Source organism: Coregonus clupeaformis, chromosome 20, assembly GCF_020615455.1.
Source record: "Coregonus clupeaformis isolate EN_2021a chromosome 20, ASM2061545v1, whole genome shotgun sequence".
NCBI lineage: Eukaryota > Metazoa > Chordata > Actinopteri > Salmoniformes > Salmonidae > Coregonus > Coregonus clupeaformis.
The window spans coordinates 35,313,122-35,336,269 of NC_059211.1; the positions used below are offsets into that span (position 1 = coordinate 35,313,122).

At 42.0% G+C, this 23,148-nt stretch overlaps 2 protein-coding genes and 1 pseudogene across 8 annotated transcripts in view; all 3 read left to right on the forward strand.

The window, feature by feature from the left end:
- The window catches only part of LOC121533917 (ecotropic viral integration site 5 protein homolog), a 63,272-nt gene extending 54,398 nt beyond the window's left edge, over positions 1-8,874 (forward strand). For all 5 annotated transcript variants that reach the window (XM_041840267.2, XM_041840271.2, XM_041840266.2 and 2 more), the window contains 2 exons: positions 3,185-3,280; positions 8,035-8,874. In XM_041840267.2, the coding sequence (XP_041696201.2) occupies positions 3,185-3,280; positions 8,035-8,328 (390 nt within the window). In that variant the 3' untranslated portion in view covers positions 8,329-8,874. The remainder of the gene's footprint in view (positions 1-3,184; positions 3,281-8,034) is intronic.
- A 232-nt stretch (positions 8,875-9,106) lies between these two features.
- Positions 9,107-9,278, forward strand: LOC121534363 (annotated as a pseudogene).
- A 7,801-nt stretch (positions 9,279-17,079) lies between these two features.
- Positions 17,080-22,881, forward strand: LOC121533919 (zinc finger protein Gfi-1). 3 transcript variants are annotated; one of them, XM_041840274.2, is made up of 7 exons: positions 17,080-17,199; positions 20,111-20,326; positions 20,785-20,979; positions 21,180-21,574; positions 21,729-21,866; positions 22,004-22,169; positions 22,329-22,881. In XM_041840274.2, the coding sequence occupies exons 2-7, from the start codon at positions 20,218-20,220 to the stop codon at positions 22,514-22,516; spliced, it is 1,191 nt and encodes a 396-aa protein (XP_041696208.1). In that variant the 5' UTR covers positions 17,080-17,199; positions 20,111-20,217; the 3' UTR covers positions 22,517-22,881. The 3 variants fall into 3 exon arrangements, with proteins under 3 accessions (XP_041696208.1, XP_041696207.1, XP_041696206.1); XM_041840272.2 differs by having other exon boundaries at positions 17,089-17,167; XM_041840273.2 differs by having other exon boundaries at positions 17,080-20,326.
- Positions 22,882-23,148: the final 267 nt, after the last annotated feature.

Below are 23,148 nucleotides of genomic sequence, written 5' to 3' on the forward strand. Positions count from 1 at the left end.
CGTCAAGTCATTGTGTTGGTGTTTCAGAAACGTTCCCATCACAGGTTAACTAAGTGTCAGACTATCTGTCTGCTTTCTTCACACCATTGGCCTACACATATACACCCTCTAATATACATTTTATACCAACAGTTAGCCTATACCACAGAGTTAACTCATCAAAACATTTACAAGAAATAGACAGCCTTATATGCATTGTTAAGCATCTTAAATGTGATATTTTGAAGAACACACCATTTTAATCAGTGTCAATTTACTTTTTCAAACCCAACATCCCTTCCATACTCACAGTGTAGTCAGGTGTTGTTACTAGGTGCTTCAACAACAACAGTGCATCAACACCAGCGTTCACCACTACCGAGTACCGCCCCCCTCACTCTCACGTCGTGCTATGAAACCATGATTTGCCTCCGATGATAATCTCAATCTTCACTAAACTGAGTTACTTTTTAATCTAGCTGTTTCTGAGTATGCTGTGCATTGGAAGCTAATAGTCTCTGCCATACAGACAGAACAGGTATTTTCCCTTCATATAACCACTTTGTGTGAGTCAGAGCCCATGCCATGTGGTGCCAGTGATGAACTCTTGGTCTGTGGTTTGGGTACCTGGTTGCAGCTCTTAAGGTTGTGGGTAGATGGCCTGTCTTACCTTAGCCCTCAGTCGCTCTGGTTATAGACCCAGGGGTAAGAGTGCAAAAAAGCAATGACTGATAAATTGCTGTCCACTGCATTTAACACCTCCCATAAAGATCCATAAAAGGTGTCTGATGGCATGCTATAACATGACAGAGGTTTGCTCTTTGTGAGCTGCGCCACAGTACAAGTTACTTTTTTCCAAATCGTGAATAAAGTGGGTACTATCTCGCTCAACCTTAAACTTGGAGTCTTTGTGTGGTGCGTTAAACCAATAAACAACGGAGGGTGGTTCACACACAAAAATAGACAACTTCAGAAAGTCCTTTTTCTGTTTTTTTCTCCAAATAGGAATGCATTATGTGTAGCTTTAGTAAACTCATCCAATGAGTGCCGCCCACTTCTGCCCACTGTACCTTGCAGTGTTTCCCTTACCATTGTAGTACTCTTACCTTGAAAAAGCCCCTGCGGCGGCCTGCCTACCTGATATTCCTCAAACTAAAACGTCAGTATGGCCCACCTGCACTACTGCCCACTATTGGAAAGTATTCACAACACGCCAGTGATGTCTATATTTATTTATGTTATATTATCTTGAGGTAAAGAATTTCACAATTATAGGTTCGCAAAGAACTTCCGGTACTAAACTACTGTAAATATATCTGTATCAAGAGGTATAGAAAATGGACATCAGGGTTTTTACATCCATCGCTTTTGCAGTATGAAAGTAGCTGAATGTATGTGTGACCCATGATAATACCACAGCTCGGCTATCTTCTTGTCAAGACAAGAAACCACTTCCTATTGTGAGGCGAAGACAAACTGACAGCTAGAACCAGAGGTGACATGTTGGAGGCCTATCTATGATTTTGTCATTCTGCATGCATGATATGCTCACAGATTTAGATGTATATTTAGCAGGGGGCTTGAGAATGTGCTGTTACAAATTCAGTGGTTATTAAAGGTTCCTCATAGTGTTTTCGGACTCCTCTCCTGGTAATTGTGTCTACAGTTCTACATGGTGGTTTGCTTTTACATTTACATTACAAAGAAATGTGTCATCTCCTTTGTCATCATTGCTTTTTGTCAAAAAGTCACATTTCCTGTCTTATGGTTTCTATAGGTGTTTGGGTGTTTGTTTTTAACACTAATAGAATTAGTGTAACTATTGTTATTGGTAACTATTGTTTTTTGGATCGGACATGATATGTCCGATACGAGATTGATTCTGTGCAATCTAACGCTACTCTACCATAGCCATATAAACCAAGATTGATTGTAGAGAGAAAAAGCATGAGACTGAACACGAGATCTAACACCACTCTACCATGGCCATCTAAACCATGCTGAAATGCCCATCTGTCAGAATAGAGGGAAACAAGCCACCATGTCACTAGCCAAAAGCAGTACGACGACAACCTCTGAGAGGTGTGGAAAGGCAAGTTGGCGTTTTTTTGGGATGAGTTTTGTCCTGGAGGTAGTAAAGTAGTACAGTATATAGGGAATAGGGTGCCATTTGGGATGCACCCCATAACTTAAAGACGTTTGATGTGTCTGGCCACAACCCCTAACCACCTGGTGATCCACACAGCTGAGTACGAGGACGTCTCGCTAACTGCCTCTCCCTTATCGCTAGCTCTGTCAGGAGGGAGGCAGGGATGGAGGAGGGGGGGGACCTCAACAAAAACACAGATTCCAGGAAGAATAGCTGCTTTTGTAGAGCTCACATTGTCAGCTTGTCAGCAGCTTCTCAGGGGCCTAAGCCTACACTCTCAACCCTTACCTGACCACAGGAACTATGAGTGTCGTATATATTTTGAGGTGTTGGGTCCGACCGAGATGGTTAACTCACCTCACTACCTCACCTCCCCCCACCCCTGCATTTAACTTCTTCCCCTTTTTACCCTCTCCTGTTCCTGCGTTGCTGGTTGTGGTTAGCCTGAACCCTTCAGCCTGTGCCGGTGCCCCTCTCTCTCTCTCTCTCTGCTTATAAACTCTCCCAGGCTTTAGACAGGATTGAGTTGAGCTGTGTATGGGGTATGTGTGTTTGTCTCCTATGGCTGCAGCTGTCTGCACTGAGGAGGGTAAACAGCACATGTGTCATGTTTGACAGTTAAACATACGGTAGCTACTAGCCTCATCCCCAGGGCCCAGAGAGGATAACAACACAAACGACTATAGCTACCTTGTGTTAGCTTAGCTAGGTTCCCCCATTCATCTATGGCTTAGTCAACAGCCACTCTCTACATACTGTATATTTTATGATGCTTCTGTGATGCAAGTTTTCCAGTGATGTGTAGCTATAGTGTCTCTTGTCTGGTGGTAGTAGTTGTCTCCCTCTCTCTCTTCTACATTTTTAGTTGATCTACTGAATATTACAACAGTGCAACCCAACCTGGTCTTGTCAAGTTGCCCTTATAACAATTCAAGGTTGCCAACATGTAAAGCATCCGCGGTGACACAAACTTCTTATCTCCTCTCCAGTGTTATGAGTAGCTGAACAATGATAAGCTATGTTTTAAGACGTGTTGTTTTCTGTTTGTTTCTACAGAAAGAAGAAGGGAAGGTCCAGGGCCAGCTGAACAACACCGACTCCAGTCAGTACATCAGAGACCTGAAGGACCAGATAGCTGAGCTAAAACATGAGGTGAGTAGTTACAACAGGGGAATACTGAACCGGGAGAAAAACAAACACGTTGGTATCGGTTGTTTTCAGAGACGATTTTGTTAGTTGAATTTTTCATGTGTTTTGCTCAGATTTGTCTATTTTGAAGCCAGCTGTATGTTAGAAGTGTAAACTACGCCCAAAAGCTTCCTGCGCTGAGGGTGTTGATTTACCAGCACACACCCCTCTCCTCTCACTCTCATCTTCTAAAAGATAACCCTAAAACCAACTACTCAACATACTGAGAGAGGACCCAGATTGAATAGAAGAGTCTCATAATCTGCTTTTGCTCCTCTGTGTACACCACAGATAGCTATTCTCATCAATTGCTAGATCAAGGATTTAAAGGTTATGAATTTCATCACAGAAATAGAGGTCTACAGGATCAGGAACAGATCGTACAGATTTGACGGTTTGACTTTGACACTATCACTTCAGCAGAGTGGGCCATCTTTGATCAGATTAGTGTCCTTCAAATAATACAAAGACCTGATCAGACCTGAATGAAGGGATCCCTAGTAGGATTATGTGGGCAGACCCTGATGTACCCTTTTATTCTGTGTGTGGTGCATGTGCGTGCAAGATATTGTAATATGACATATGGCACATGACTCCACTCCAAGAGGCAAAAGAGGAAAGGGAGAAGCAAATATTTAAGCAATAAGGCCCGATGGGGTGTGGTATATGGCCAATACACCACGGCTAAGGGCTGTTCTTATGCACGACGCAACGCGGAGTGCCCGGATACAGCCCTTAGCCATGTTTTATTGGCCATATACCACAAACACCAGAGGTGTCTTATTGCTATTATAAACTGGTTACCAACGTAATTAGAGCAGTAAAAATGTTTTGTCATACCCGTGGTATACGGTCTGATATACCACGGCTGTCAGCCAATCAGCATTGAGGGCTCGAACCAGCCAGTTTATATATATTTACAGTACCAGTCAAAGGTTTGGACATACCTACTCATTCAAGGGTTTTTATTTTATTTTTACTATTTTCTACATTGTAGAATAATAGTGAAGACATCAAAACTATGAAATAACACATGGAATCATCTAGTAACCAAAAAAGTGTTAAACAAATCAAAAATATATTTAATATTTGAGATTCTTCAAATAGCCATCCTTTGCCTTGATGACAGCTTTGCACACTCTTGGCATTCTCTCAACCAGCTTCACCTGGAATGCTTTTCCAACAGTCTTGTAGGAGTTCCCACATATGCTGAACACTTATTGGCTGCTTTTTCTTCACTCTGCTGTCCGACTCATCCCAAACCATCTCAATTGGGTTGAGGTCGGGGGATTGTGGAGGCCAGGTCATCTGATGCAGCACTCCATCACTCTCCTTCTTGGTAAAATAGCCCTTACACCGCCTGGAGGTGTGTTGGGTCATTGTCCTGTTGAAAAACAAATGATAGTCCCACTAAGCCCAAACCAGATGGTATGACGTATTGCTGCAGAATGCTGTGGTAGCCATGCTGGTTAAGTGTGCCTTGAATTTTAAATAAATCACACAAAAAAAGACAGTGTCACCAGCAAAGCACCCCAACACCATAACACCTCCTCCTCCATGCTTTACAGTGGGAACTACACATGCGAAGATCATCCGTTCACCCACACAGCATCTCACAAAGACACGCGGTTGGAACCAAAAATCTCCAGTTTGGACTCCAGACCAAAGTACAAATTTCCACCTGTCTAATGTCCATTGCTCGTGTTTCTTGGCCTAAGCAGGTCTCTTCTTCTTATTGGTGACCTTTTAGTAATGGTTTCTTTGCAGCAAATCGACCATGAAGGCCTGATTCATACAGTCTCCTCTGAACAGTTGATGTTGAGATGTGTCTGTGACTTGAACTCTGAAGCATTTATTTGGGATGCAATTTCTGAGGCTGGTAACGCTAATGAACTTATCCTCTGCAGCAGAGGTAACTCTGGGTCTTCCATTCCTGTGGCGGGCCTCATGAGAGCCAGTTTCATCATAGCGCTTGATGGTTTATGCTACTGCAATTGAAGAAACGTTCAAAGTTCTTGAAATGTTCCGTATTGACTGACCTTCATGTCTTAAAGTAATGATGGACTGTCGTTTCTCTTTGCTTATTTGAGCTGTTCTTGCCATAATATGGACTTGGTCTTTTACCAAATAGGGCTATCTTCTGTATACCCCCTACCTAGTCACAACACAACTGATTGGCTCAAACGCATTAAGAAGGAAAGAAATTCCTCAAATTAACTTTTAAGAAGGCACACCTGTTAATTGAAATGCATTCCAGGTGACTACCTCATGAAGCTGGTTGAGAGAATGCCAAGAGTGTGCAAAGCTGTCCTCAAGGCAAAGGGTGGCTATTTGAAGAATCTCAAATATAAAATATATTTTGATTTGTTTAACACCTTTTTGGTTACTACATGATTCCATATGTGTTATTATTCTACAATGTAAAAAATAGTAAAAATAGAGAAAAGCCCTTGAATGAGTAGGTGTTCTAAAACTTTTGATGGTAGTGTATACACCACTCTTATTGTGAGTAGAGTGGTAGAAAACGCCCCAGAAAAAAAAGAAATCTAAGAAAAAAGCAACTTGTTTTCTTCCAGCAAATCAATGCTTTACATGGGAGGATGTAGTCAGATTCGTACCCTCTCCTAAAAAAAGAGGACAACAAAAGGCTGGTGGCTTGTTTAAACTGAGCTGCATTAAATCATGCAGCGTGTTGCTCTGGGTCTCCTATCCAGACAGTGCAGCCAGTCAGGCAAACAGTCAAGGCAGGCAGTCAGTTAGTCAGACAGTCAGACAGGCAGGCAGTCAGTTAGTCAGGCAGGCAAACAGTCCGGCAGTCAGTTAGTCAGACAGTCAGGCAGGCAGGCAGTCAGCTAGTCAGGCAGGCAAACAGTCCGGCAGTCAGTTAGTCAGACAGGCAGGCAGTCAGGCAGGCAGTCAGTTAGTCAGACAGGCAGGCAGTCAGTTAGTCAGACAGACAGACAGACATGCAAGCAGGCAGAGCCAGTCGGTCAGAACAGAATCCCTCCGCCTGCTCTCCTCTGGGCTGGACTTAGATATGCATTCCAAATGGCACCTTATTCCCTTAATAGTGCACTACATTTGACCAATGCCTGTTCAAACATAGTGCACTATTAAGGGAATAGGGTGCCATTTGGGAGACGTCCAGGGTCGGTGAAGGTGGTCAGGTCAGGGGGTGTTGGAGACGAAGGGGCGGCTGTGAAACTGTGAATCATGCTGATCATGCTGATTGAAGCGTTGGTGGTGAGAGGTTCTAAATGGCCTCATAGCCAGGATCTGGGTGTACAAACTCCTCCGCCTGACCCCCACGACCTGAGAGATCTAATCCTGGAAATGCTGCAGTTAGCTGACAATACTGACTAGACTACTGACATTTTTTTATTTGCACACAAAATATTAAATTTGATTATAAGAATCAAAAGACAAAAAAGTAGCAGGAGAGGTAAAATAAGAGGTGAATATGCTAGTTGATTCCATTTCTGTCAATGCATAATTATTAGGCCTAATTTATGCATTTCTTGGTGATGATAGAAGAGCAGTAGTGAGACCAAAGGATCAGAGTAGATGGACTTGGACCAAGAAGAAAAAGTGACACCACAGTTCATTTCAATCACACATTCTCATAAGAGAGTACGGTTTCCAGTCAGCCACAGAGAGTTGAGCTAAACCAAAGTTGACTAATCTCTCTCAGGATCAAAAATAAGTTTTGAACGGCTCTTGGTTTTTAGCCCGGATGTTTCTTTGCACACTTGCATCAGTCAAGTTAACAGATACAGTAGTTTCTAATCACTGATCTGTTTGTCCTTTTTTAACCCTCCCGTTGTCCTCGGATCAAAATGACCCGCCACTGTGTTGAACCAACTTTAAAGAAAGTCTCACTGCCTCCTTCTCACAAATGATCCAAAAGAATTTAAAAAAAGGTTGGTTCAACACAGTGGCGGGTCATTTTGACCCGAGGACAACGGGAGGGTTTTAAAAACATTTTACAGAAAAAGGACTGGTATTTGAGAAAAGTGACAAGTAACTAAATTTAGCCATTTCTCTAAGTGTGTCTCTCTCCCTACATGTCTGTCTTTGCGAGGCAGGCTGACCCAGGTGAGTTCTAGGCAGGGCAGGTGTGGTCCAGACCAAGCTTTTGACCTGACCTCCTTTAACCATCTTTCACTGGTTTTGCAGCCTATACCTAATATCTGATGTGCTGTGGGGATGGGGGGAGCATGGTCAGTGAATGAACACATCAGAGGAGGCTAGTGGGAGGAGCTATAGGAGGACAGGCTCATTGTAATGGCTGAAATGGAATAAATGAAAAGGTATCAAATGCATCAAACATATGGAAACAACATGTTTCACTCAGTTCCATTTATTCCATTCCAGCCATTACAATGAGCACGTCCTCCTATAGCTCCTCCCACCAGCCGCTTCTGGAACACGTCTACCCAAATGAGTGTGAACGTGCCAGCTGCATGTGTTTCGAAATTAATCTGTGTCTAAATTTCAGAAATTATGTTTTCATTGGTGTAGACCTCATTGTCTTTGTTGTAGTTTGTGTGTGATTTCTGTAAAGATGAACAACTCTGATGTTCTCAGGTGCTTCTCTCTTGGCAATGTATGGATGTTTGATTTAACAATTCCCACTCAACAGTGTGTTTATTTACATGTCCCCATTATACATGACTCTACATGCTCCTCTTTTAAACGCCTCTTGTCTTTATCCACAGAGCCGCTGCCTAAAAGGCCAGAGGGGGAGCAACATGTCCAATCAGCCCGCTTTTGATGGGATCCACATTGTCAATCACTACATACCAGACGACGAGTCGTACCACTCCTCGGACGAAGACGCAGGCGTAGGCAAGACCCCCTCCCACCTGGACCATCAGCACAGCAGCATCAGCCGCATCAGGCTGCACCCCTCCCTGGGTCTTGGGGACACTGACAGTGAGGGGGAGGATGATGGGGAGGGTCTGGTTCTCTCTGTGCCTCCCACTGGCACCCACAAACACACCACCGTGTGACTGGGTGATGAGCAACATCGCTAGATGCCTGGAGGCTGATCAGGGCAGTTCTGATCTGATACAGTGGGACAGAGGGGCTGTCCATGGTAGCAAGCCACTCCTCAGGAAAATGGCGTCTGACTGTCTGTGGGACTCCAATGTAGGAAGCTTCTTGGAATGGAAGCTTAGAATGGAATGTGTGGTCTTTGTGACGTCGTAGCAGAATCACACCTGTGGTGGAGTTGGTTGTTTTCTTAGTGTTTTGCATCAGTCAGTCTGCTTTACTCTTGTTTTGCCAAAACACGCCTGAAAAGGATCATATCAATGTGTTGCTCTGGTCTGGACCCCAGGCAGGCAGATCAGAGAAGGACAACATGGAGGTTCAAGTAGCTTCCTGAGCTCCACGGAGCCAGGCTGACCACCAGGGGAGTGGATGGGGGTTTACCCCATCCAAAGTGACCACACCCAGGCAACCAAACTATGGGCACTCCCTCAGCCCCACAACCATCCATGATACAACAGACACAACAGAGACTGTGCAATAAAATGTTTTATGCTTGATGATGACTGACAGTTCTTTCAATCAGTTTTTATTTTTTTATCGCTTTTTTAAGTGAACCATCAAAAATGTATAGAGCCCTTTTGTGTGGGTGTCTCTATTTATCAGGAGAGAATAATGTACTGAAGAGTGATGAATGTCTCTATTGAACATGGTTAATGAGCCCCAGTATCAAACAGAAACGGTGTCAACAAGCATTAGGGTCGTATTCTATAGACACCAAACGGAAAACAATGGACCAAAACAGGGAGGGACTAGTGTAGTACCTGTTCTTATCAGTTTAATAACATCTGATACGTCCACCATCAGGGGACTACATATTAAATAGATTTTTGAACAGGGAGTCGGAAATGGAGCTTGCATTACCTCCAGGAACGGTGCATCACGTTTTAAAACATGCCGTTTACAATGATGTGCACTAATGAATACGACCTAGGCTGATAAAATGTTGGCTTTATGGCCTTGACACATACAACCTGTCTACCATCAGGCCTGGTATAGGCCTATCCAAAGGTCAATTTGAATCCTGTATACTCTGTATATACAGTGCATTCGGAAAGTATTCAGACCTTGACTTTTTCCAAATTTTGTTACGTTACAACCTTATTCTAAAATGTATTAAATGGTTTTTTCCCCCTCATCAATCTACACACAGTACCACATAATGACAAAGCAAAAACAGGTTTTACATTTTTTTTTGTGCAAATTTATTAAAAATACAAAAACTGATAGATTTACATAAGTATTCAGACCCTTTACTCATTACTTTGTTGAAGCCCCTTTGGCAGCGATTACAGCCTCAAGTCTTCTTGGGTATGACGCTACATGCTTGGCACACCTGTATTTGGGGAGTTTCTCTCATTCCTCTTTGCAGATCCTCTCAAGGTCTGTTAGGTTGGATGGGGAGCATCGCTGCACAGCTATTTTCAGGTCTCTCCAGAGATGTTCGACCGGGTTCAAGTCTGGGCTCTGGCTGGGACACTCAAGGACATTCAGAGACTTGTCCTGAAGCCACTCCTGCGTTGTCTTGGCTGTGTGCTTAGGGTCATTGTCCTGTTGGAAGGTGAACCATCGACCCCAGTCTGAGGTCCTGAGCGCTCTGGAGCAGGTTTTCATCAAGGCTCACTCTGTACTTTGCGGCGTTCATCTTTCCTCGATCCTGACTAGTCTCCCAGTCCCTGCCGCTGAAAAACATCCCCACAGCATGATGTTGCCACCACCATGCTTCACCATAGGGATGGTGCCAGGTTTCCTCCAGACGTGACGCTTGGCATTCAGGCCAAAGAGTTCAATCTTGGTTTCATCAGACCAGAGAATCTTGTTTCTCATGGTCTGAGAGTCTTTAGGTGCCTTTTGGCAAACTCCAAGCGGGCTGTCATGTGCCTTTTACTGAGGAGTGGCTTCCATCTGGCCACTCTACCATAAAGGCCTGATTGGTGGAGTGCTGCAGAGATGGTTGTCCTTCTGGAAGGTTCTCCCATTTCCACAGAGGAACTCTAGAGCTCTGTCAGAGTGACCATCGAGTTCTTGGTCACCTCCCTGACCAAGGCCCTTCTCCCCCGATTGCTCAGTTTGGCCATGCGGCCAACTCTAGGAAGAGTTTTGGTGGTTCCAAACTTATTCAATTTAAGAATGATGGAGGCCACTGTGTTCTTGGGGAACTTCAATGCTGCAGACATTTTTTGGTACCCTTCCCCAGATCTGTGCCTCGACACAATCCTGTCTCGGAGCTCTACGGACAATTCCTTCGACCTCATGGCTTGATTTTTGCTCTGACATGCACTGTCAACTGTGGGACCTTATATAGACAGGTGTGTGCCTTTCCAAATCATGTCCAATCAATTGAATTTACCACAGGTGGACTCCAATCAAGTTGTAGAAACATCTCAAAGATTATCAAAGGAAACAGGATGCACCTGAGCTCAATTTCGAGTCTCATAGCAAAGGGTCTGAATACTTATGTAAATAAGGTATTTCTGTTTTTTCTAAAAACCTGTTTTCTCTTTGTCATTATGGGGTATTGTGTGTAGATTGCTGAGGATTTTTATTTAATTAATTAATTTTAGAGTAAGGCTGTAAAGTAACAAAATGTGGAAAAAGTCAAGGGGTCTGAATACTTTCCGAAGGCACTGTATGTAAATGTTTGTTGTTTTTCATGTCCATTTTGACTTGAAAATATGTATCTAATGAATTATTGCATATCTAATGTTTATAATGTAGGATGCGGCTGAAAGGGACACATCACTCTAGTTTTGTCAAGACCCACAGATAACTGATTGGTAGACATTTATTTCACAGACATGGGCTGCGTTCCAATTCTCCACCCTTCTCCAGATGTGAGCACTCGTTCACTTACCCTCATACATTTAAAAGCATTGGATTGGTGCAAACATGGCTGAAGGGAGTTTACACCATATTCCTTACACCAGTGCATTTATTTTATATCCATGATGGGGAGTGTACAAGTGCACTCTTCGGGAATGGGGTAGCGTATGGGAACGTAGCCACAGTCTCAATGTACTGTAGATGTTTTCATATCTCCTACTTCTCTTTTCTGGTGGGACGATCTTACCTTTGGAGGAAGGACTGATGTAGGATCATTTCGTAATTTCATAGATTAGAATACGTTTCAGCATTTTGGTTAATGGAAGCATGTAACTAATTTAGTTTAAGTAAATCATCCCAGATTTAGAGGGCTGATTTTGAAGTACTGCTATTTATAAAGTGGGCATATTGATCTTTAAATAAATAAAGAATAATTAAGGGACATAATGAAAAGTATGAGATCTGTGATCTGAATCTTGTATGAACACCAATAATGTTAAACAGAAGTATTGCTATGTTGTACTTTTGCACAAAATGAATGACAGTCCAAGCCAAGGAAACGTAATCTACTACATTTGGGAAAACACTTTTATCTGAAAATACTAAGAAGAGAATTGTAAATGTCTGTCAAATGGCAAACTATTCCCTATGTAGTGCACTACTTTTGACCAGAGCTCTATGAGCCCTGGTCAAAAGTAGTGCACAATGTAGGGAATAGCTTGCAATTTGGGATGCATTCTAAGACATGGGATGTTTGTTTCCTCTGTGAATGAAGCAAAGTGCATTGTCAAGTGTTACCAAAGTGTAGGAGGCGTTGTGTAAGCCTGGTCCCAGATCAGTTTGTGCTGTATAGCCTATAACTCGTATGGTCATTGTGATGCCTTGGCATGACAGATCTGGGACAAGGCTAGAATTGTTAACAGTAGGCTCTGTCTGCCAGAGAAATAAGCACCACTCCGTTTCATGAGGGATGACGTTGATCCATTATCAGGATTAGCAGAACACTAAAACAGACAGACTTCTCTAGGTTGACAAATTACCTGGGTCTCGTTTCCCAGAGCCTTCGTAGCATTAAGATCATCCTTACAACCTTCTTACTATGTGTATTTAGTCGCCAAGGTGTTTCCCAGAGCCTTCGTTAGTAACATGTCTCTTAAAAACCTTTGCACATCTAAAAGTGATCCAGACCACTCGTAGAGCAGCCGAAGTGCATCGTTAGATGCATTTTTGCCCTTCCGCGTCACTTTATTCGCAGAAGATCTCCGCTAAAAATAGCCTAAACATGACTGTGACTGCCAATTTAATTTCAGAAGGAAGTTAGTTGACTACAAATACAAAGTTGCCCAAGTATTTGCAATGTTGCAAACAAATGAAAACCGAGATTATTAAAAGATATAGGCTACAGGTCCTAAATAGGGTATTTCAATCTTATTGAACTCAATTTCATGTTCAATCAGTTTAGTTATATTTTGCGACTAGGCTACTGTCTGTAATGTTTGCCTCTGTGTGACAACGTGTGCAATGATGTGCCCAATCTGTGATTTAGTGCATTATTATTGGTTAAGCATAATAAGCCGCCTCGCCCGTGATCTCTCTCTATGAGCTGATCTGTCATCAGTATTGTGGAATAATTATAATGTTAAAGTAAGATTTGAATGGAGAAAGCTGATCCGAGAGCAGCGCTGTTTTTCTTTCTAATCTATCAGTATCGACACGTGGTCTCTAGACGCACTTAGCGAACGTTCTCTCTATGTGCTTGTTTGGGAAACACTTAAAACGTTGGCTTGTAAATAACGATGCATCTGGTACGATCATCGTAATGATTAAGTTACATCGTAACTGGGAAACGAGGCCCAGAACAAGGGACACCTTATTGCTTGTTTTTTTTCCTTTTACCGCAGTGGCCCTTTAAGACATTAGAACCACAACCTATCAGCCAAGTCTCTTACTCAGGCTTGGCAAAGTATTTATATCCAGAATGCACTGACTCGTTGTTCAGAAGGGGTTTTGTGATATTCCTTGGTTGGTTGAGGACTACGATAGATGGAATATTTGGAGAGGCATCATGATGCAGTTTTGGGGGGAAAAAGTATTTAGTCAGCCACCAATTGTGCATGTTCTCCCACTTAAAAAGATGAGAGAGGCCTGTAATTTTCATCATAGGTACACGTCAACTACGACAGACAAAATGAGGAGAAAAAATCCAGAAAATCACATTGTAGGATTTTTTATGAATTTATTTGCAAATTATGGTGGAAAATAAGTATTTGGTCACCTACAAACAAGCAAGATTTCTGGCTCTCACAGACCTGTAACTTCTTCTTTAAGAGGCTCCTCTGTCCTCCACTCGTTACCTGTATTAATGGCACCTGTTTGAACTTGTTATCAGTATAAAAGACACCTGTCCACAACCTCAAACAGTCACACTCCAAACTCCACTATGGCCAAGACCAAAGAGCTGTCAAAGGACACCAGAAACAAAATTGTAGACCTGCACCAGGCTGGGAAGACTGAATCTGCAATAGGTAAGCAGCTTGGTTTGAAGAAATCAACTGTGGGAGCAATTATTAGGAAATTGAAGACATACAAGACCACTGATAATCTCCCTCGATCTGGGGCTCCACGCAAGATCTCACCCCGTGGGGTCAAAATGATCACAAGCAAAAATCCCAGAACCTAGTGAATGACCTGCAGAGAGCTGGGACCAAAGTAACAAAGCCTACCATCAGTAACACACTACGCCGCCAGGGACTCAAATCCTGCAGTGCCAGACATGTCCCCCTGCTTAAGCCAGTACATGTCCAGGCCCGTCTGAAGTTTGCTAGAGTGCATTTGGATGATCCAGAAGAGGATTGGGAGAATGTCATATGGTCAGATGAAACCAAAATAGAACTTTTTGGTAAAAACTCAACTCGTCATGTTTGGAGGACAAAGAATGCTGAGTTGCATCCAAAGAACACCATACCTACTGTGAAGCATGGGGTGGAAACATCATGCTTTGGGGCTGTTTTTCTGCAAAGGGACCAGGACGACTGATCCGTGTAAAGGAAAGAATGAATGGGGCCATGTATTGTGAGATTTTGAGTGAAAACCTCCTTCCATCAGCAAGGGCATTGAAGATGAAACGTGGCTGGGTCTTTCAGCATGACAATGATCCCAAACACACCGCCCGGGCAACGAAGGAGTGGCTTCGTAAGAAGCATTTCAAGGTCCTGGAGTGGCCTAGCCAGTCTCCAGATCTCAACCCCATCGAAAATCTTTGGAGGGAGTTGAAAGTCCATGTTGCCCAGCGACAGCCCCAAAACATCACTGCTCTAGAGGAGATCTGCATGGAGGAATGGGCCAAAATACCAGCAACAGTGTGTGACAACCTTGTGAAGACTTACAGAAAACGTTTGGCCTGTGTCATTGCCAACAAAGGGTATATAACAAAGTATTGAGAAACTTTTGTTATTGACCAAATACTTATTTTCCACCATAATTTGCAAATAAATTCATTAAAAATCCTACAATGTGATTTTCTGGAAAAAAAATTCTCATTTTGTCTGTCATAGTTGACATGTACCTATGATGAAAATTACAGGCCTCTCTCATCTTTTTAAGTGGGAGAGCTTGCACAATTGGTGGCTGACTAAATACTTTTTTTCCCCACTGTAATGCATTAAGGAGAGAAGTCTACATAAGGCAGCCGACCGTTAACTCTATGGAATAATAATAACCACACTCTGAAAACATGCATGTGATATTAATGTGTTTGAGTTCACAAATAAACGTAACTATTTGATAAACATTTTCAGTGTTTTCAGTTACATTATGTTGATGGTATGTTTTTTACTGATGTGCTGTAATAGTACCCATGGTGGAGCATATACAATTCCTTTCTCACTTCCCCTACTGCAGTACCATGATGTCATTGGTTTAAAATGTTTTAAATAACCTCAAAATAGTTTTGGGTTGCATAAGTTGATGGGCTATTACCCTCCCTATATAAGCTGTGAAACCTATTTGTTATTCTTTAGATAATTGATTTCCCTTGACATGGTCAAATAACTCAAGCATAGATACATTTTTCTTTCATCAAATTTGGCACACAGAAACTAGAGGCCATGAGTAACTTGGTCATAAACAATGGCACCAATTGGCCTATAGGTTGCACATCTGCTACAAGACCATGGTGCTTGCCTACAGAGCTGTGAGGGGAACGGCACCTCCTTACCTTCAGGCTCTGATCAGATCCTACACCCAAACGAGGGCACTACGTTCATCCACCTCTGGCCTGCTAGCCCCCCTACCTCTACGGAAGCACAGTTCCCGCTCAGCCCAGTTAAAGCTATTCGCTGCTCTGGCACCCCAATGGTGGAACAAGCTCCCCCACGACGCCAGGACAGCAGAGTCACTGACCATCTTCCGGAGACACTTGAAACCCTACCTCCTTTAAGGAATACCTGGAATAGTATAAAAGTAATCCTTCTACCCCTCCCTCCCCCCACCCCCCCATAAAAATAAATAATAATAATAATAATTTAAAAAAAGTGGTTGTCCCACTGGCTATCATAAGTTGCTCTGGATAAGATCGTCTGCTAAATGATGTAAATTTAAATGTGTAAGTGGCGCTATTATAAGCAGTCTCACTTAAACCCTCATATCTGCCGCCCCGTTTGACCTATAGATTTGAAACTTTGTATGTAGGTGTCTTTCCTCAAGGACCCATAAGGTCCGTCAGGAAAGATTTTCCTCAATCTTGGACATTTTGGAAAACCTTTGAAAAACGTATTCTCATTAATCATAAGTCAAAATAACACCATGCAGGCCCATGGTACATCTCTTAACTTAGTTTGAGAAAAGCTAAGGGATGGGTTTAGAGATGGCTGAGTTATTGATAAATCAGGAAATACGATGTTACGTGTCCATTTAATAAAACAAATGATCCACTTCACAATGGCCTATCAACTTGAAACGTTTTAGGGTCATCAAAGACATTACCATAATGAACCATATTAAGTTTGGCATTAATATCTTTAAAAATAAGGAAACTATTAACAATTAACTTTTTTGACTATGTAAAGCTAATGCTTAAAAATAATGTATCTTCTCATGGACTAAAAGTCAGATTCACTCCAAATTTGATCTTTGGACATTATCACTGGGATATGAGGTAACAACAGGGCCTGGCCTATGTTAAGTTTTGAAATGTGCAAAGTGTTTGTTAGGTGTTAAGCCTGTGTTAAAATATGTTTAAAATAATTCGAAGATAAAAAAGTGATTGTGTTGAATTCTGTTTGGGAAATAAAGATAGATATGGTTTTAGAAAGGTTGTGGTAATATTTCATTCAGTACAGAAATTTGTAGGCAGCTTAACCTGTCCCGCGGCTCAATTGACCCCATACCCGGGGTATGTTGTCCAAAGAAAGTGGTCTCCTGGCACAAGCTATGTTTTCAAAACTGTAATATTTACATGACTTCTGATCATTTCTAGGGATACACAACATCCTGAAATATATGTAGATATCTTCGTTAGAAAGAATACTATATTTGCTTTGATGGAGTGATGCTGAATGTAAAGAATGGCTCAACTTACCCCACTATCCCCTACTTGGGGTGGGGGGTGGGTAAGAAAAAGTGCAGTTAAAAACGTACAACGCACATTGGATAGGAGATGAAATAATTATACAGCACTTTGGTCCTTATTATACTATTTATTGGCAGCCTATGCCAATTTGACAAGGTTCAATGTTGAGCTTAGTTTGAGTTAGCACTCAGCCAGTCAGTGATGCTCTAACCCCCCCTCCCCCCCCACCCCTTATTTCTTCCACCATCTGCATGAATCAAATGTCTGAAATAACGTTCAGGAAGTCAAATCATTCTGCTGCTTTTAAGAGGCCAACTTTCAGAGCTGCATGTCTTGCATTGCGCCTTTCAATGGGACAACAACGTATAAGATCCTTCAGCGGCACTGGACCCGGGTTGTTGTAACAGGTCTGAGGAGATTTCATTACGCTTGAACTCCGGTAGGCTAATACTTGAACCTGCTCCACTACTGTCAACCTCTGAATTTTTCTAAGTCAACTGTATGCCTATAGTATACCGCGTTAAGGGGGACGCACACGGGCATAATATTAAATTGATAGGCTACAACATAAAAAATGTAAAGCTCTTTATTGATTAGAACACGTGTGAGCCTTTTATCTAAACACGTGGATGAATTGCGCAAAGCAGCATAGATGCTCAAAATGGTTCAATTTCGTGGACAAAAAAAGTGATTTAATTTAATTTATTAGAATACCCTAAGCATGGCTGTACATTTCTGACTCAGTGGAGAGGCGACCTTTAGAATGATGTTATGTGTCAGAAACCTTTATGAGCTAGACGGCTGTAGGCTTATACAAAGGCGTATAAAACCACGAGTTAAATGCATAGGCTCAGGCTGCTTCACATGTGTTGAATTGTGCAGTGGGATCAAGCGCGTATTTTCAAATGAGAGGAAAGGATAACGAAGTTTAACACACGCTTTCAACAGAGGCGGAGGCTATTATGTTCATTACATGCAGCCAATGCCATTGATTAAATCATTCAATACTGTGATATATCGAACATTTCAATAAGCAAACACTTGTTTGGAAAACCATTCTTATTTTAAAAAACAAAGTTAGCCTATACATTTCAAATATTTCAGCAATGATTGTTGATTGTACTTTTTTTTAAATGTGCCTGTAGAAAAAACCTAATGCACATACAACAGCTGATAGACATCTGGAAAAAGACACGTAGGACCTGTTGTTTAATAAGCTATGCATAAAGGCTGAACAAACCAATTATGACTGGTTATTTAGTTGGAAAGTATAGGCCTGCTGAATTATGATAAAAGGCCTCATAATGTATGATGATTATTATTATGACATAAACTAACAATAGGCTAACTGATAGGCTATGCATTGATGGTGCCCAAAGCAAACGTATAAGATTTATATTTAGCCTATCAGATTTAATAACCTAAATTATTTGATTCTTTGAGTGCTATTTTGTTAAATGATAGGCCTATAATTAATTGCATTCAACGTTTTCCCATTCAAATAGGCTATAAATGAACTTCTACCTAAATGATTTGCTTGGATTATGCTATTAAAGCATTTCAAATTACGTTCCAGTGGTTTGATGAGTTGAATAGATTTTCTAGGCTTCTATATGAAATAAAGTCACATCAGTCACATCATTGCACCAGAAATTGGGCAATGGTCAGGCTTACCTCGCGTCAGTGTGTCTTGTGTTTTATCAGTAGCCATGGCGTTTTCTTTGGAGATTGTGTTGCGGTAGCCTGTCATATCTCCTATACCCAATGCGAGATCCGGATGCAGCGGCGATGTTTCTAATCGACAGAGGGCATATGGCGCTTTGATTTCCTGCAAGTCACTGGTGGTTTTGGCCTGCCTTTCTGCACCCGATAGAATACTAATGCATAAAAATAAAAATAAAGATAAATAAGACGACAGAAAATAACTAAAAAAATATGCTACATCATGAGTCTAAAACAAAATGATTGATTATAAAATGTTTTAAATCTCATCCTGTCACCAATGTATTGTCTCACTGCAAAGTTCATAAACGAACAGGCCGACATTTACATTTAAATATGAATTCGTACCAACATTGCTATTAGTTAGTTTGATTAGCCTAGTTTTAACTTCCATAAGTAACTCATTTCATTACATTGTGTTATACTCTAAATACTTTAAAAGAATAGGCTTATAGGTGTTTTTGAGTTAGTCATTTCACCTGTCTAATATGAATATTGTAGCAAGAGAATGCAGTAGACATAGAATGTAAGGACATAGAAATGATGTCTATCATGGCCCCAATGAAACCATTTCACTGATTCTGAATGTCTGGCACGCGCCATCAGCTGGTTGAAACCTTCTAAATGTGACACACTGATACTGATATTCTCTGCCCCACTGGCAGTCTGGCGTGCGAGGCGAGCTGAATGCGCTCGTTGCATGGCCTGTTGTTCTTTGCGTAATTGGGCCAGAACAGGTAATCAGCAGCCCTACTATGCGGACAGGGAACAGAGGTAGCACTGTTTACTCACTGAGCATATTATAATACTGCAGGAAATACGAAACTCCCGTGGCCCTGCAGGCAGGCGTGTGGACAGGGATTGTCTGCCGTTATCAAATATAGCCGTAAGTATACATGAAGAGACGCCGACCAAATTGATGGATGAAAATGAATTTGTGAAGGACGCAAAACAATTCCAGACTGATGCAGTATTATCATACATTAGTAGTTTTACAACATTTGTTCATTTTGAGAAATGCTATATAAACCAGTGAGGGGCTATTCAACATGTGACTATTTGGGCACAACCACCTCCATACTTCGCCTACTATTCTATAATTCGCATTCTCATTCGTGCTCCATCGATGACGGAAATATGTGGATACTGTACCATTATCAAGCACAGAGATAACACGTCTCATGAGTCATGTTGATTAGAGACACACGTAGCACACTCCGACCCATAGCAACCCTGACTGACTGGCACCCAGGTGCAGTTGGTCCCCGCGTTTCCTCTCTCCCCTGTCTGTCCTGTCCTGCAGCTAGGGATAGGGAGGGATTAAGTAACACATTGATAAAGCAGTGTATCACTTATCCTGATTGCCATGGGTTTTAATTCCCCGTGGAGAGATACAGGCTGATCCGTGAGAGGGAGCTGTCTGGAGAGCTGTTTGTTCTGTAGACGGACCAATCATTGGCCCCAGGGGCGGCAATGAACTGAGGACGAGTTTCCTCTAGCCTAGGCACCTGTCCCCGCCCACAACACCTGGCAGACGGGAGAGGGCGTGTGCGCATGCTCCATCCTCAGCCAGAAATCTCTTATAGTTGACCACACATTGTCAACCAATAGTCTTCAAATATTTTCAGGGATAAGACAGCAACAACGCATCACAGGAACAGAGGAGCAGATTGCTATTGGATCTGGATGGCCAGTGATTTTGGATATTAGCAAAGACCAAACAAGGAGAGTGAAAATGCCTCGGTCCTTCTTGGTGAAGAGTAAGAAGGCGCACAGCTACCACAAGCTCCGCTCCTTTGAAGATGACTGTAGACTGGATACTATCTTAGCTCATATATGTGCAGGTATGTGGATGTTATTTCCATGTTAATGTCTGGATGTTGTGTGAGGTGCACCATTTATAAATGCAAATGATTTCAATCGAAAGGGACAAACTCATTCGTTTTTCTGTAGCCTAATTATATTGTTCTAAATATTCACTTTTATTTGTCTAGTTTTACAGATTCAAATAAATATATAGGCCTAGCCCATATGGGCTTATCTTGTATCTAAATCTTAAATGTTTACATTATTTCGATAGCTACACTGACCTCAGTGGAATGAATTTGCATAGTTATTCTTCATAAGATTTAATTGTACTGACACATATAGGCTATTACTAAAGTTATTTATATTTTGTCTTCTTCTTACAATAATTATTACAGTATTAGGATATCATTATCAAAGTTGTATTTTTGTCGTTGTTATAGGCTAAGGCTATTGCAATAGGCTACTCACGTTGTCCTCGATGTAATTAAAACAGAGAATAGTAAGATTCCAGAGGAATCGGACGCCTTGACAGGAGGCGATGCCATCCGAGAGTTCACCACGGACTCTCACCTGGAGGACACGGCTGACTTCTCCTCCAAGTCCACACTCAACTGTGGGGACAGTGTGTGCGGTCCAGCTTCAGTTTATGAAGACTTCTGGCGGCCTCCATCGCCTTCAGCATCACCAGGTAGAGATTTAGTCTGTGGTGCATTAAAATGTAGCTATCCCAAAATGGGAGATTGTAGCAGAGGCAATGATTAATTATGCACTGCGATTACAATTTCACAATTTGATGAGGGGACATCCTGATTGCTTGTAGGCCTATATCCATATTATGCTTTTAAATCGCAATACGCTAATGAATTACATTTATTTGCAACTCAATAGTAGATTCAGAGAAATCCCTGTCTCCCTCGGTGGACGAGACACAACCCTTCCCCGTTGTTCCTTTCCGGCCCTATGCGTGGAACAGTTACTCTGGTTCGGACATCCGTCACCTGGTCCAGCAGAGTCTCCATCACCAGCACCACCACCCCATGGACTTGAAGAGATGCCCGGCGATAGGGTACTACGGCGACCGGGCCATCGAACCAACCCTCTTTAACAGAAGTCCGGTAGCAGAAAATTACAGTGATTACCGGTCTGCTGCGGGTCTGTCCGAGGTTGGGTTGTACTCCGAAGGGAACCTGCACGGGAAAAGCCCAGAAATCAAGGCTGAGTCTGACTTACTCTGCTCACGGCTCATTCTGAATGGTGCCTACAAGTGCATCAAATGCAGTAAGGTAAGATAATGTATGCAAATTGAAATTTTTAAGCATCTTATGTTAGCAATGACTTGCTTGAAGATGTGTGGTTATGGACACACTTGTCCCTCCCTTTATTGACCTGCCACCATCATCATTCCCCTCACGAATTTCAAACGACTTCCCTCTGCAGGTGTTTTCGACTCCGCATGGGTTGGAGGTTCACGTTCGCAGATCACACAGTGGCACGAGGCCCTACGCTTGTGATATCTGTGGCAAAACCTTCGGACATGCTGTCAGCCTCGAGCAACATAAAGCTGTGCACTCTCAGGTGACTATTCTAGAATCTAGACCATTCTAGTTTTTGTCACTGATTATTCAGTCAAGAAGCAAAATAGGCTACTTTACCGTTTTGACGATCTAATCGATATCATATTTAGACTTATATTTGCCTATATACTTCCACAGGAAAGAAGCTTTGATTGCAAAATATGCGGTAAAAGCTTCAAAAGGTCGTCGACTCTCTCCACGCATCTCCTCATCCACTCTGATACACGGCCTTACCCATGCCAGTATTGCGGGAAGAGGTTCCACCAGAAATCAGACATGAAGAAACACACATTCATCCACACAGGCAAGTAGACGTCAGAAATTGTAGTGTATTAGTAGACCTCGCTACAACACTAAATATGTTAATTGCATACACGGCCACCCAATGCATAACGGTGAGGTCATGCGTAATTTGGCTATTGAAGGTAAGATGATGGTTAATGCATACATTTTTGTTCTGCAGGTGAGAAGCCGCACAAATGCCAGGTGTGTGGGAAAGCGTTCAGCCAGAGCTCCAACCTCATAACGCACAGCCGGAAACACACGGGCTTCAAACCATTCGGATGCGACCTCTGCAGCAAGGGATTCCAGAGAAAAGTCGATTTAAGAAGACACAAAGAAACACAACATGGACTAAAACCCTCAAACTAAAACAAAACACTTGTTTTTGGAAACCAGAAATAAGCTAGTTATCCATTCCTCAAACATTTCAGACTGTGATTTACTGGTGGAGTGTTGTAGAGGCTTTTGTGCAGTGTTGGTTAAGACAAAACCGGTTTGAACCAGGGAGGGACACTATCTGAACCCAAAATATTAGTACAAAATAACCGGATAGGTAATAACCACAAAGAAAGCGCGTTACCAAAAACAACAGATGAACAATTTCCAACGGACAATTGGGAAAATAGCCCTTGTCTAAAGAATGACACTTTGTTTTTAATTGGACGCCATGGATGCTGGCACAACAGTCACTACAATAAGGCTATGTGATTTAATAAACAAGGGTTGTGTATTTATTTTATAAACCAGATTTCCTTTTTTTCGAATTCAAATAGCACATTTGTATTTTATATTGAACATATCAACTATACGGTATATCCATATGTCATTTACTATCATGTCAAACCTTATTTATTGATCAGATTATCGTTTAAATAAAATGTGAAAACTGTAATTCAGATTGAGAGGTTGGTTTTTGTAAATTTTTATTTTCGTTTCTATATAGCCTACTGCATTGGGTTTCAAGCAGCAAAACCCTACATAGGCCTATCTGAATTATTTGA

Bases quoted from the DNA above. Each gene is read 5' to 3' on its own strand.
- LOC121533919 (XM_041840272.2), top strand. From the start codon at position 17,089: ATGTCTTGCATTGCGCCTTTCAATGGGACAACAACGTATAAGATCCTT. The intron at 20,327-20,784 runs GTATGTGGATGT...TAATTAAAACAG, and splicing joins CTTAGCTCATATATGTGCAG to AGAATAGTAAGATTCCAGAG. The intron at 21,575-21,728 runs GTAAGATAATGT...TTCCCTCTGCAG, and splicing joins AGTGCATCAAATGCAGTAAG to GTGTTTTCGACTCCGCATGG.